Source organism: Furipterus horrens, unplaced genomic scaffold (assembly GCF_987537825.1).
Source record: "Furipterus horrens unplaced genomic scaffold, mFurHor1.1.pri manual_scaffold_6, whole genome shotgun sequence".
Classification (NCBI taxonomy): Eukaryota; Metazoa; Chordata; class Mammalia; order Chiroptera; family Furipteridae; genus Furipterus; species Furipterus horrens.
Genome location: NW_028327176.1, coordinates 181,157,742 through 181,171,390, shown reverse-complemented (window position 1 = coordinate 181,171,390; position 13,649 = coordinate 181,157,742). Strand labels below are relative to the sequence as shown.

The 13,649-nt window shown below is 39.6% G+C and overlaps 1 protein-coding gene across 1 annotated transcript in view; it reads right to left on the bottom strand.

The window, feature by feature from the left end:
* Positions 1-13,649, bottom strand: part of LOC150007920 (nesprin-1-like) — a 45,164-nt gene that overhangs the window by 6,796 nt on the left and 24,719 nt on the right. The window contains exons 9-14 of the mRNA XM_090280838.1: positions 12,786-12,920; positions 11,779-11,888; positions 7,490-7,646; positions 3,606-3,737; positions 3,240-3,395; positions 2,896-3,105 (exon numbers count right to left, since the gene is read on the bottom strand). Coding sequence (XP_090136964.1) covers positions 2,896-3,105; positions 3,240-3,395; positions 3,606-3,737; positions 7,490-7,646; positions 11,779-11,888; positions 12,786-12,920 — 900 coding nt within the window. The remainder of the gene's footprint in view (positions 1-2,895; positions 3,106-3,239; positions 3,396-3,605; positions 3,738-7,489; positions 7,647-11,778; positions 11,889-12,785; positions 12,921-13,649) is intronic.

Genomic DNA, 13,649 nt, shown 5'->3' with positions numbered 1-13,649 from the left:
TAAAAGCCACAGTACCAGAAGAGACTAGTCAAGACGACTCTGGGGTGCTGATAACCATATGGATGTTGACAGTTTCTTAAGAATGAAAACGTAAAGGCTTTAACCATTTCTTATTACTACACTGTCAAAGGGCAAGATAATTAAGGTACCTATATATTACACACATTAACAGACATTACAATTTTTTCTTATAGTCATTGGAATTACTTGCGAAGCCTAAAGAGGCAGGATTCCAGCTGTTTGCAAAAACAGGGCCACAGAAAGTTTCAAGTTTTAAAATCATTTGTGCTGCTTCCCTTATATAATAAATTATTCAATTTTTGTTTTTTTAAATAACTTAAATACTAACTCTAAAAATGCCCAGGGAATTTATTTGGGGCCACGTCTATGGGTACACGTTCTTTAAATACAGAAGAGCGGATGAATAACGGGATTCCTTGTAGGCATACACCTCTATCGCACACCCATGCACTCTCCCAGGCTGTCTGCTGGGCACAGGGTATTGCGAGTGGTCTGGCAAAAGCTACTGCTCAGCTGTTAAGTGGAAAACGAAGGCACGCCACTGTGATAACTACTGAGCGCCGACAGCATACCATGCGCTCGGTGGGAAGTAAAACAAAATGGTTTGTGACATGATCTTTAATGACATTAACATGGGAACTCTTTCCATTAAATTGGAACAGAAACATTTTAGATATCAGTTTTTATTCACGAGCTGGCCACCAACAAGTAGAAACTTGTTGGCAAAAGGAAAACAGAGAACAAGACTTAATTAAAGAGAATTTCATGTTGAAGTGATCTCCTCTCAGTCCTCCGCACACAATTAGTTCCCGGGTATTCATGGCTTGGTTCACATTTTACTCTCACCAAATTTACCAATAAAAAGTTTAATGCACCAAAGACACTAGCATAGTAATGGCAATTTGAAAAGGGAAATATGCCCCTGGGTGATAAACACATTTGTACTTTTACTGACCTCATTCAAACTGATAGACTAGAATGCTGTTAAAGTTCAGTGCATTATTTTATGCAAGATAAATCTGAGAGTAATGAAACAAGTTTCCATAAATTGCACAACAATTTTGCTGGTTTTAGGCATACTGTGTATACATGTCTACATGTACATTTTGCATGAAAACAAAATACCTAAGTAATCAACCCCAACTTTTCTTGACTCGAAGTGAAATGCTCCTTCCTTTCTATGTGGTACACAACGTAACATGCGCAAATGCTACAGGTCATTCCTCTGGCCACAGGCTTGCATACTCAAAGTGTCTACAATGACTGTTTGCCTGGTATATTAATTCTACCCTGTACCGTTGTCCAGGCCATAGTACCATGAGCAATTCAGTCTTGCCCATTGGTCAACGGCTATCTGCCACTCTTCTCTGTCAGCCAATGCCCCCCTCAAGTCAAAGTTCCTGAAATTCCTCAGCTGTCCCCTTTTTAATCATTCCCCATATCCAAACCATCAACAAGTGCTCTCTGAATGATTCTGCCTTCAAAAATATGTCTTGAATAATAGGTCTGCTATTCCTATCTCCCCTTCTATCAGCTAAGCAATACAAAATATAAAAATATTCTTTCAGTTATATCCTGGCTTTAGTTCTTGATGGTGAAATAACTTTGGAGAAGTAATTTAAACTTTCCATAGGTTTCATAGCCTAACCTGTTATAATAAACATTATTATTAATATCAATAACAAAACTCCCTGAGTAGTATGTTTCAGACACTGTTCAAAATATTTTACACATTTTAACCTCACAAAACCCTATGAGGCAATTAATATGGATGTGACTTAATAGTTGTGGACACTGAACAACAGCTGAGGTGATAGAGCAGTAGGTGACAAAGTCAGAATTTGAACCCAGGAGGGATGGCTTTGGAGACTGTTATTAATTTTTGCTCTTTTGACTTTGTAAAATGAATATTAGAACAATGTCTGGCTAATAGGGATGTTGTGAAGAGTAAAGACAATAGTAAATGTGAAAATATTTTGTGAATAAAATAGTGATACACAAATATTTGTGATACTTTTATTGTGTAGTTTTAAGAATGTTAAACCACTGAAAGGCAGCGATAATTTGTCCCTCTAGATATGTATCTAGAAAATTCCTTGTTTCTTGGCTAATGCTACATTTAACATTTTACAATATTTTTTGCGTTTGGAAATAAAAATTTTTACATTAAACTCTTGGACCTAACCACGGGTATCCATTTTATTAAACTTCTATACTTGTTAAAAATAAAATTCAGTTAAAACTTAAATATTCCCAAAGGATACTATCTTTTTTTTTAAATTAGGAATGAAAATCAACACTAAAAATTTACCAGAAAACTTTTGCATTTGCCTTTATAGTCACAGGAAAAGGTTCATAAACACACAATTACTCAGTTGGCAACAGAACCCCAGTCTGGATCTAAAAGGCAGTCAGTCCTAGGAGTGAGGATTGGGAAGTAATGTAATATATTTTAACACAGGTGGAACTGATTAGGCCATAGTCAATCTCAATAGGCCTGGATATTGGAGTCCAGGGTTCATTGTTTATTATAGCCCTTCCTGCATGTTTCTTTGGTTATATGTTTTAAACTCCACTATTAACAACTGGAAATTACAATTATAATGTGCCAAAAATATGACTTTTATTGGTTGAGATTAAAGCCCCATTCAACTCTTAGATTTGTTGGCTGGCTTTCTCAACCTCCATTTCTGGGAGTATAAAACTCTTAGTTTTCCAATGAGTTCAGTCCCATAGTTTTTCTGTAATGATCTTGACCTGCATGTACATTTGAAAAAAAATAATAAGTCCAGGTATATCATACCTCGGTAAGACATCCTGTTTGTGACTGAATATGGCTGGAGAATGGACAAACATTTCTTGATAATGTCTTACCTGGAAATTAAGTATTTGCTGAAGTCTTTCCTTCATCTGATGACACCGTTGATTTACTACTGAGTCTAACAAGGATAACCTCCCCAAAAGGCAGCCCAAAGTGTCTTCAATAACATCACGGTTATCACCATTCTCTGGAAATGCTTGGGAAAACAAGTTCTTGTTCTTATCCATTTCTTCAGACATTTCCTTAATATCTTTGGCAAGCGCCTGGGGTTGATCAAAGAGAAGGCCATTGCAATGTTTAAATCCAGGAGTCCATATACAAATCAAGTCCTTACCTCACAGAAAGCAAATGCTTTATAATGTCCCATACACTCACAGACACACGCTGCCCAACGTACCTCTTGGTTAAAGAGGCACGTTTCCGTTTCTTCTGGTACAAGGGCTGTGGCAACAAACAGACGTTGCTCAACATCATCCAACCACGTAGAAGTAGCTGAAACTCCATCATATAACTTCTGTTCCAAGTGAACATTCGGCCTCTTTGCCCCTCTACCCTGGAAAAAAAGGGGGGAGAGGGGGGAGAATGAATTATTATTACAGTGTTTTGAGAAATCAAAGAAAAAACACCAGGATGAGACTTGGGAGTCTAGCGGCCCTGCCTTTCAGGGCTATTCGCTAGGGCTGGGTCACCACAGTTCACGCCCAGGCGTGGAAGAACTTCATGAAGACCAAGGTCTATGAGCAAAGGAAGAGTGCAGCCCTACCTGGGAGGACACCTCCTCAAACGCCTGGTTCAACCCATCCAGCAAAGACGTCACCGCAGACTTGTCGTGGGTCTGCCCGTCCCCTTGGTACAGTGGCACTCCGGACAGGAGCCGATTTGGCTTTCTGTAAAGCTGCAGACAAACAGGGGCAGCTTAGTGGGGAGCCGATGCACTAAGCCCAGGTTTCTCATCTCAAATGGTACACATCAAGGCACGGGCTGGAAAATGGTGCTTGCTTCTGAAAAGCTGTCCCAGAGAAACAGGACCTCTACAACACGCCACACCCACTGAACATGGTGACCAGATTCAGCAGCAGCAATGTTTCTGCGGATGGTCTCTACAAAGAAAGTGGTGGCAGAAATGCCTGAAATCTTATAGCCTTCCTCTCGATGTGTTTTCTGGGCTTCAGCCCTACACATGGTGAAATAGTCCATTCTAAGTACTGGGTCTAGACTGACCCTTTTGCCATTATGATTCGCTTACCTCCTCTAAACTCTTTTAGGCATGTAGACTGTCTCCCCAGCGAGGACCACAACATAGCCAAGCACTCAAACTTGTTAATGTCGTTCCCGGTGTCAAACTAAGTTTTCTATACTTTTTAGGAACAGCTCATTGCCCCCTTCCCTTTCAGGCTGATAACTCAGTCTCCTCTCACATGGCAGTCTTATCCCTGCCCCCCCCCCCCCCCGGAGCTGAAATGCCCACCCCACCCAGCATCGCTTTAAAATCCATCAGCTTAAATCCCACACCTGTAGTGCATGTGCTATAGGGGCTGGCCACTACTTTTTCTCCCCCCACTTCTGCTTTCTTTTCAATTCCCGCTTACAGAGCTTGCCGTGGCTGCCTGATTTTTGAGAAATGTATAAAATATTTCCTTGGTTTGGTTACAAGTTCCTAAGAACAGGAGCCATGTAGGGTGTTCTGCATGGAGACACTAAATATACTGGATGTGCACAGAGAAAAAAATGCTCTGGGAGATAGATGCCTTTTGACCTAGTGAACTTTAGGTCAAAAAGGAAAAGAAAAGAAAAAGTGCCTGTTTTTACCCTTAAGGGCAGTAAGCATATCCCGTGTACCAAACTGTCAGAACAGTGATCCCTCCCTTATCGCGGGTATTACGTTCTAGACCCCCTCCCCGCGATAGGTGAGAATCCGCAAAGTAGGAACCTTACATTTATTTTAGTATTTATATGTATTTTAAGGCTTTATAAACCCTTCCCACACACTTACAAACTGTTTCCACTCCCTTATTAACCTTTTCCACACTTTTATAAACACTACTTATGTTCTTAAACATATTCTACACCCTTAAACCTACGTAACTTTAGCAACATACATATACAGTACGGCAAAACCCCACGATATAGTGAAAAATCCGTGATAATGAAATATAATATTTTTAAAAATCCCACAATACAGCGAGGCCGTGATAAGAGAACTGTGATAGACAGAGGGACTCCTGTGTGCTGGTATGAAGAAGGAGGGACTGGGAATTGGAGAGACCTATGCCCACCCCCAGCTCTGTCTCTTCTTAGTCACAGGACCCTGAGAAATTGTCTAATCTCTTCAAGTCTTAGTTTGCAGACGAACAAAATAGAGATAATGACAACCTCCTCACAGCACTGTTAGAAACGTTAGCGCCTGGAACACGGATATGTTCACTGAACGATCACTCTCTTCCCTCCTGGAAACTCTCACAGCCCAACTGCTCCTTCCCTCCCTCCTCTCATCTCTTCCCACCGACGCTTAGGATGCACTTTGGGCAGGCGGCCAGTGATTCCTGAAAGGAAGCGCTCAACTGCAAAAACGTCCTAAAACGACATTCAGTGCTTCCGTTTCTCATTCCCCAGGGAAGAGAGATATGAACGTGCCCCTGAACTGTAACAGTCCAGGTGTCATGTGCGGGTGTCGGTGACAGCAGAACAGGGTTTCCCAGGAAGGTCCCAGGGAGGATGCCGGGGCACAGGCGTGGCAATGGCCGACCGCAGGAAAGAGTAGCTCTCCAGGCCAAGAACAGGTAAGGGGTCCAGGAGAGCAGCAGTCATGGAGGAATCACGCAGGTGCTTAAAGGTGAACGGACTGTAGGTGGAATCGAAGGCTTGGGCACTGAATGAGTGAATAGCATAAGATGTTACTAGAAGTAGCCTGGGTTTACCTGACTTAGGATAGTCAGAAAGACTGCAGTCCCTGATTTAGGGCTGTGAATGTCCCTTACAGTCAAAGGAATGGGGAACTGTTTAATTTTTTTTTAAACTTTTTTAATTAATTAATTTTTTTGTTTGTTTATTTATTTTTAGACAGAGGGGAAAGGAGAAAGAGAGGGAGAGAAACATCATTGTGTGGTGCCCCCAACTGGGGACCTGACGTGCAACCTAGTCATGTGCCCTGACTGGGAATCGAATCAGCGATACTTGGTTCGCAGGGTGACACTCAATCCACTGAGCCACAGCAGCCAGGGACTGGAATGGGGAACTGTTACAACATGATGATGAGCCAGCAGGCAGGTCCCTAAGATCTGCATCAGAAATCAAGAATTCAGGCTATGAATCTGAGGAATGTTTGAATAGGGGTATGAGGAAAGAAGAATTCAAACCCAGGGGGGAGGTCCGTACAAAAGGTATAAGGCACAGAGTATGATTCTGGGACAACTGCCTCTGGGAATGGAGGGTTTTACATCCTCAAGGCCATAGCTGGGACCATTCCTATGGACAGTGTGGGGAAAAAAAGGATTTGTGGCCAGAGAAGGGCAGTGAGAAAGAGTGCATTTGTAAACTGAGACAGAAATGAATGCTCTGGAGAGACCCAGGCATGGTTCCCAACAGATAGGGTAACCTCCAGACCTTGAGAGCACCTGCTTTCAGGGAACCCTGGCAAATTGCATCTGCTCTTTGGTGCCCGTTCGGTCAGCTCCTGCCTTTCCCTGCCTCCGCAGTGGCGCCTCCCTTATGACTGACTTGACACCTCTCACTTTGGGGATCAGCCTCTCCCAGCGTCTAAGCGAGTCTTAGCCAGAGCAACGAGAACAGCAGCTTCCTACGATCCAAGGTCAAGGCCTAGAATTTATTCTGTTGACACCATGGTTACGGAAGGACCCAGAGGAGCACTACTAGCCCAGGACCCAGGACCGCTTTCCACCTTCAAAACCTGCCAGGACACAGCTGTGGTCGGCATCGCAAGCTTGCCCCGGCTTGAGCCTCACTCGCCAGCTCTCCGAGGTGTCAGTTCCTCTGACTGTGTCTTGGGCTCAGAGAGAACTAACAGCTATTTACCAGGAACCTTCTGTTGCTATATTTAGTTCCACTGAATTTGGCTTGTTTAGGTAGAATTAAGTCCAGCATCACACAGCACCTACCCATCTTGCAAACCAGCCTGAATTTGGGTTATAGGAACAATTCTAGCTGACCACTGGCTTCCCCTTCTTTTTAGAAGCACCCAGGTCCCAGGAGTGTCTCATCAAGATTTTGTGCAACTATTAAATACTAGAAATAGCAATGAAAAATAAGATGACTTCCCAAATGAGGTCCAGATTTTTGGAATTTCTTTTGTTCTAGATGTATATATCCTTGGTTTACACCCATAATTCTCAAAGTGGTGAAAACAAGAAGGAACAGTTAAAATTCAACGGTGTACGCTAAAGAGTAAGCAGATATTAATTATCTCAGAGGGAACTAGTATCTAGAAATCAAAATTTCACATATACATACATAATTATTAGGAGAAACAATTAAAGAAAAGGGAGAAAGAATAATTTGTTTTACATCTTCTTTTGGGATCGATAATGAAAATATAGATGATCGCACAGTTCCATTGTCGTGGCAAAGCTGTATAATAGTTAATATATAAAAGTTATAATAGTTAATATATAAAAGTGAAACGTCTGATACCACTTGCTCTTGTTCCTGTTCCAAAGCATCCTGGAGGAGCTTCTGCTTGGTACTAAATTCTTGATGTAGACTTTCCCATTTCATCCTCATCTGGTCTTCAGCAGGTGACTTGTCCCCTTCCATCCCCAACTCCGGGGATGACACATCAGGTTTTTCACTATTAGAAGAAGAAACAATCTAAGTTTCCAGGGCGTGCACAAAGGTGATCAGTTTTAGATAAGATACTGTGTGTCCTAGACGTGGCCTCTCAAATGAGAACTAAATTATTTTAGTCATTCGATGACCCTTTAAATAAATAAATTCAAATAAAAAATTTGAGACTAACCATAAAACAAATATATTATAATGGAACCATGATCACAACAGTAATTTAAAAATACATGGAAAATAGCTCAGTATCAAAGATAAAAATAATTGTGTCTTCTGGGATCAGAAGGTATGTGGAATTGTATCCTTTGACAAACAGACCACATTATTATTTCAAAACCATAAAAATGTGACTTAGTCTTTGAGAGTTTTTACCAAGTCCAAAGACCAGGTTTCAGGACATGGCAGGAAGGCACCTGCATCTCATCCTTAAAGATGAGCACAGAGCGCATCTGAGAATCACTGTGGCTTTTAGGGTGACACAGAGATGAGTGCTTAAATCCCTGCTTCTTACGCTGTACGCCTGAAAATAATATAATATTGAATGTCAACTGTAATAAAAAAAAGGACTAAAAATAAATAAGTAAACCTCTGCTCTAGCATATTAGATTTGCAACTTTGAGTAATTTGTTTCACTTCTCTGAGTCACAGTTTTATCTTTAAAATAAAGATATCATCTATCATGCAGAATTATGGGAAATAAAGTAAGAGAACGCATAATGCCCATAATCTTATCTGGCAAAGAACAGTCACTCAATAAATGGGGCCCAATGATAATGACAATGGCAATGGTAAGAATTTGGGGACACAAGTTTCAATCGATCCTAATTTATCTGGTGTTTTGAAGTCCTCACTAAAACCATAACATCTGAAAGGAGGCTAAAAGGCATGTAGACACTAGTTATTATTCTGACAAAAACTTTTTGCTCAAGTGGAAAAAAATGACAAGTTCATTGGCAGGATGGTACTCAACACGATCCCAAAGCCAATTCTTCTCAGAGTAGTAATTGACGAAACAGTTTCTTTAGGTAAGCTTGAGGGAGTCAAGCCTTAAAAATATTTATAAGCCTATGAGAGAGGAATTCTATTTCTAGCGTATAACGTACAGAATCTATTGCACCTGTTCAGTTAGAAACATTAATAAAGTTTAAGTTCAACAATACCAGTAACAACAAAGAAAGAAAAGACAACAATGTAAATGCCCATCAATTAGAAAATGGGTGAATAAATTATGTTCCCAGAATAAAAAACTGTTAAGCAATTAAAGTGAAAGAACTTGATCTATGTGTATCAACATGGGTTGATCTAAAAAAGTAATATTGAGTGAAAAATGTCAAAATAAGATTGACTTCTTCCAAGTTTGTTGTTATATTAGTCTCTGAACTTTTCTGTGTATTTTTAGTAAATCTTCTTAAATAACAAATGAGTTTTAAAGCGAGTATGAAATTAAATTTTTTATTATGTTATCTTTTGTGATGGTGGACTGTAGTTTACCACTTTTTAATTTATGTATGCTGGCATAATAATTTAGTTTAAAACCAGGAGATATTTAATATCTATGTTCTTATATTAAATCACTGACACATATAAAATATCATCAGCAAATCAGTTTTACATTAGAACAGAGCCTTTTATTTCTCATGGAAAATATTCTTCTTTCTCTTTGGTATTTGTATCAATTAATTTCCAGTTGAATTTCCTTCGCAATCATGGAAGGAACCCTCCCACCAACTACTGTATACATGGCACACATGGCATAGTACTTATTCTTTATGTATCACATTGGAACCCATGAAGCAAGTCATGCTCCTCCCACGGGGGTTTCCTCACATAAACCAGTTCACAACTGATAGTCTTAGAAAATCAGCTCATAAGTGAAAGAACGAATATAAAGCTCTTCTTTTAACCTAGCAATGTGGTATATATGCCCAATGGCTTAAAAAGCATAGCTGAACTATAATCAACGAGATTTAAAGGTGACTTTTCTAAAACATTTATATAAAAATTAAGTAATTTATAAGCAGTCTTGAAAGTGAATCTTGTATAGAAAGTCAGCACTGCACAGCTACTTTCTCTTTAAAATACTTTTTTATATTTGGAAGAGCGATTTATAGTTGCTTGCCCTTCCAAAGCGAAAGGCCAAGGAAACAAACAAAAAATCATGGCACAGTCCCCACTGTTCTTTCTGTGACTGCCTGTATAGCAAGGAGGCGATGTGTGCGTAACCGCTCGGTAAAAATAGTTTGGCAAAAATATTCATAAAACCGTGGGAGATGAATAAACATCTTAGAAGAATTGGAAAAAGAATATAAAATGCAAAGCGAAAGCAAGTTTGGACCTAAGAGTCAGTGTTGGAAGAAACAGTGTTTTTCATTTTGTATTTGTACAGACACACATATTTATGGCCTTCTCGGCATTTTTAAGCATGATGCCCAGTAGGGTATTTTAAAACCCTTTTATATTTTAACACCATTTTTAGCTATAGGGTTATTTTAAAGTAATTCTGACTACAGATGCCATAAGATTAGTCATTCCTATTTTTAATTGATATTTATTAACTATTATATTTTTGTTTCTTTGCTTTGTTTTTCTTTTTAAAAAATTTTCTTATTTTCTGTACATTTTGTCATAATGTCTACTGTAATTGCATTTTATTTTTGTTTCTATTATTTTGCCCTTGAAATTCTTAAATACAAGTGGATTTATAGCTGTATGTGCAACATAGTTTATTCTCATATTATTATTTATTAATTACTGCATTATTTTCCAGATGAACAACTGTAAACCTTCTTTTGCCCTATGCATATAGTTATATACATATATATGCACATGATCATGTACATATATATGCACATGATCAACACCGATGCTATATGTCAACATTATGTCAGCACTAATTAAATTGGAAAAAAAAAAAGAACGAAAAGAAAAAAAGTTTTTAAATCATCCCTCCCCAGTTAGTTTTGATAATCTACATACTGGTAGGGCCCTTACCTACACATCTACTAGACATTCAACTTATATCCCATTTTACTATCACATATTTTCTGGTAGTTATAACTTTTTTACGTTTATATGTGCATAAAAGTTTTCTTAAGCTTTTCTATTCTAGTGGGAATTTCTGTCTTTTTAAAATTTGATTATAAATAATATTTCAAAAATTATCTTCATCATATGTATTTCCTCCTTTAGGTTATTTCCTCCAAATACATGTTCGGAAATGAGAAAATTGAAGTCAAGGTAGCTAAAGCTCCTTATCGTATTGTGGTGGCCAGAGGACCCTATAGTACTGTCACAACAGCCCTTAGCAATACGTGAACACAGGTTTTACTAAAACTTCTTTTCAGTGCTTTGGATGTTAGAAAATGGTTTCCTATACGTCCTTTTAGCTGACATGCACAACTTTCACGGCCCTTCTGGGGTGAAGGCAGCCCCTTATTTTTCTGATTCCACAGATGAGCAAACTGGGGTGCAGAGCTGAGCTACTTTTTCATTGTGAGGCTGCTGAACGAGAATAAAACCCAGACCTGACTCGAAATACGGGGATTCCTTCCTCCTCTTCCTTCCAACCTTTAAACCCAAATACTCAACTTGAAAAATGTCCAACTTTCTTAATATTTCTTTTAACCCTTTACTCTTCTGCAGGGAAGACTGTCAGTCTCCACTCTACCACAGGACTCAAAGCTCAATGACTTTGCATGTAGATATGATAAAAACAGGTCTTCAAGAAAAATCAAGATATTCAGTAGGCACATACATTTAATTTTCAGATGATGTTGAGGGAAGATAAGTTCTTATAGGGAATATACTTTGCAGTTAGATATTCAGATAGAAACATCACAGATATATTTTCATAATGTATTCGTTATTGGATTTTTAAACAATAAACTCATAAGTATCTTCTCTGGACAGATATGGTGAGCAAACTGGAAAGCAGGCAAGTAAGTCAGCCAACACCATCGCTGGCTGTACTCATGCTGCACAACAAAATATTCAAAATGCAAGTGAGTGATAATATCATAAAGAGAAAACAAAATGATTAATTTTTTGTTTAAAACAAAAGTTTGATCGAGATGTTCACGTCTCTTTAGATGTCAGGAAAACAGGGCCCAGAAGAGGAGGAGGAATGTGTCTAAACGTACCCAGCCCCGCCAGAGGCCCCTGCAGCCGAGTGTTGGGTCAGAATCTCCTCTCCACGGCTGGCCACTGACCGGAGGAGGCTCTTCTGCTCTGCTAATTCCTGCTCCAGCTCCTGCTCAAGGAAGACAACAAGAAGACAACAAACAGACGCGTCTTTGTTATTTTGTGAGCATCACCGATAATCATGGCTCTGTGTCTATAAAATCCTCAGAGAACGCTTCTAGTAAGTTTCCCATTTGCATTCTGCATAGAAAGTGTGCTTCAGGTAAAGGCTCAAGCATCTTTCCAAAGTATTCTACAGCCTTTGTGGCTTTGATAAAAGATATCTGAAAAATCTTGGGGGGGGGGGGAGAAGTCCATGGGAAACATAAATTTTGCTGGGCAATGGCGCCCTCAAGTGGTAAAAAATGCATTTTCATTTTTCACATGTAATATGGCCTTGCAGAGGATACGGATCCTTGAGAGCTTTTTCATATTTTACGATAAATGTCTTTGCTTTTCGAAAAAATAAAAATTTTAATATGCCCCATACATAAAGATAAGGTATCAGTGAGCACTCATTCATCAAAGCTCTCTCTCTATCTCTTTTTTTTTTTTCCACGAGGCAATAATTTGCAATCCTATTTTGTGATGGTACCTACTTGGGAGTAAAAATAAATTGAATTTCTTTAAAGAACATGGAACTCAGACTTTCAGCAATTCTCAGAGGCCTTCCTGAGGTTTTCCTTACATAAAATAGTCTAAAATTGGGGCAAGTCTGAAAACAGGGTAGGTACTCTTGATAAGGTGGATTTTCATTGTTACACTGTTTGTAAAGCTTTTCTTAAAGAATAATAGACTCTCAAACGATCAGGCATTCCAGTGGTCACAAATAAGTATGCTGAGACACTTAGCCACATCTGTCTGCAAAGACGACAAAGGCACATCTGTATTTAGTACACAAGTGACATTTCCCTCAAGGGTTTGCTTGGCAGACCTGCAGGCCGGAGAAAGGTAGGAAGTGCTTTACTTTTTGTTGCTGGAGACTGCTCTGTCGCTGGTGGGCCCACGTGGAGCGAGCCTGGGCCAGCCATTCCTGGACTCCGGGCCTCTGGGTGGCAGTTAGGTCCCCGTGGCTCTCCTCCTTCTCTGGTGTTGTTCCCTGCTTTTCACGAGGAAGAAATCAAGAGTCACATGACCCACAGGAATACCCCAACCAAAGCAAAGTTACGACTATTTTAGTGTGGTTGGTTTAATATCAAAGTGGTTCCATTTGGATGTGAAACCGTGTTTTTTTAAAAATGGTAACACAAAACCCATAGAATTTATGGCATTTACAGGAGGGAGAATAATAAATGGATGATTATACTCAGACATATTTGAGGGGAAACTGCCTATTTAGAGGCTGGGCCTTTCAGCTGACTGATGTGGTTGCCAAATATTATTCTAGAATGCTTTCCACGAGAACATGGTAACTCTAGATCTCGATTTCTCTACTAACACCACCAGGACCAGACTCCACTGCCATCTGCTGCCCCTGCTGGCTTCAATAAAGGGAAAAAAACAAAGGTAATTATTATCTGTCAGGGATTTATCGTTTCTGCTTGATTATTTGGATGGAATTTGAAAGGCCCTGGAATACTGCATATCAGATGGAATTAGTTCTGGGAGAGAGAGTTTCTACTCACATAGGTGTGTATGTCAAAGGATAAAGTACACAGTTTGAATATAGTTTATTCACTAAGTATTTATGAAGTACCCACAGTGTGTCAGTTACTGTTCTAGGTACTGGGGCTAACTGGCAGAGAAGGAGCCAGACAGGAGCCCTGCTGGGGAGACAGACAATAAACAAACCAGGTAAGTGAAGGGGAAGGGTTTCTGGGGCCGCTCAGAG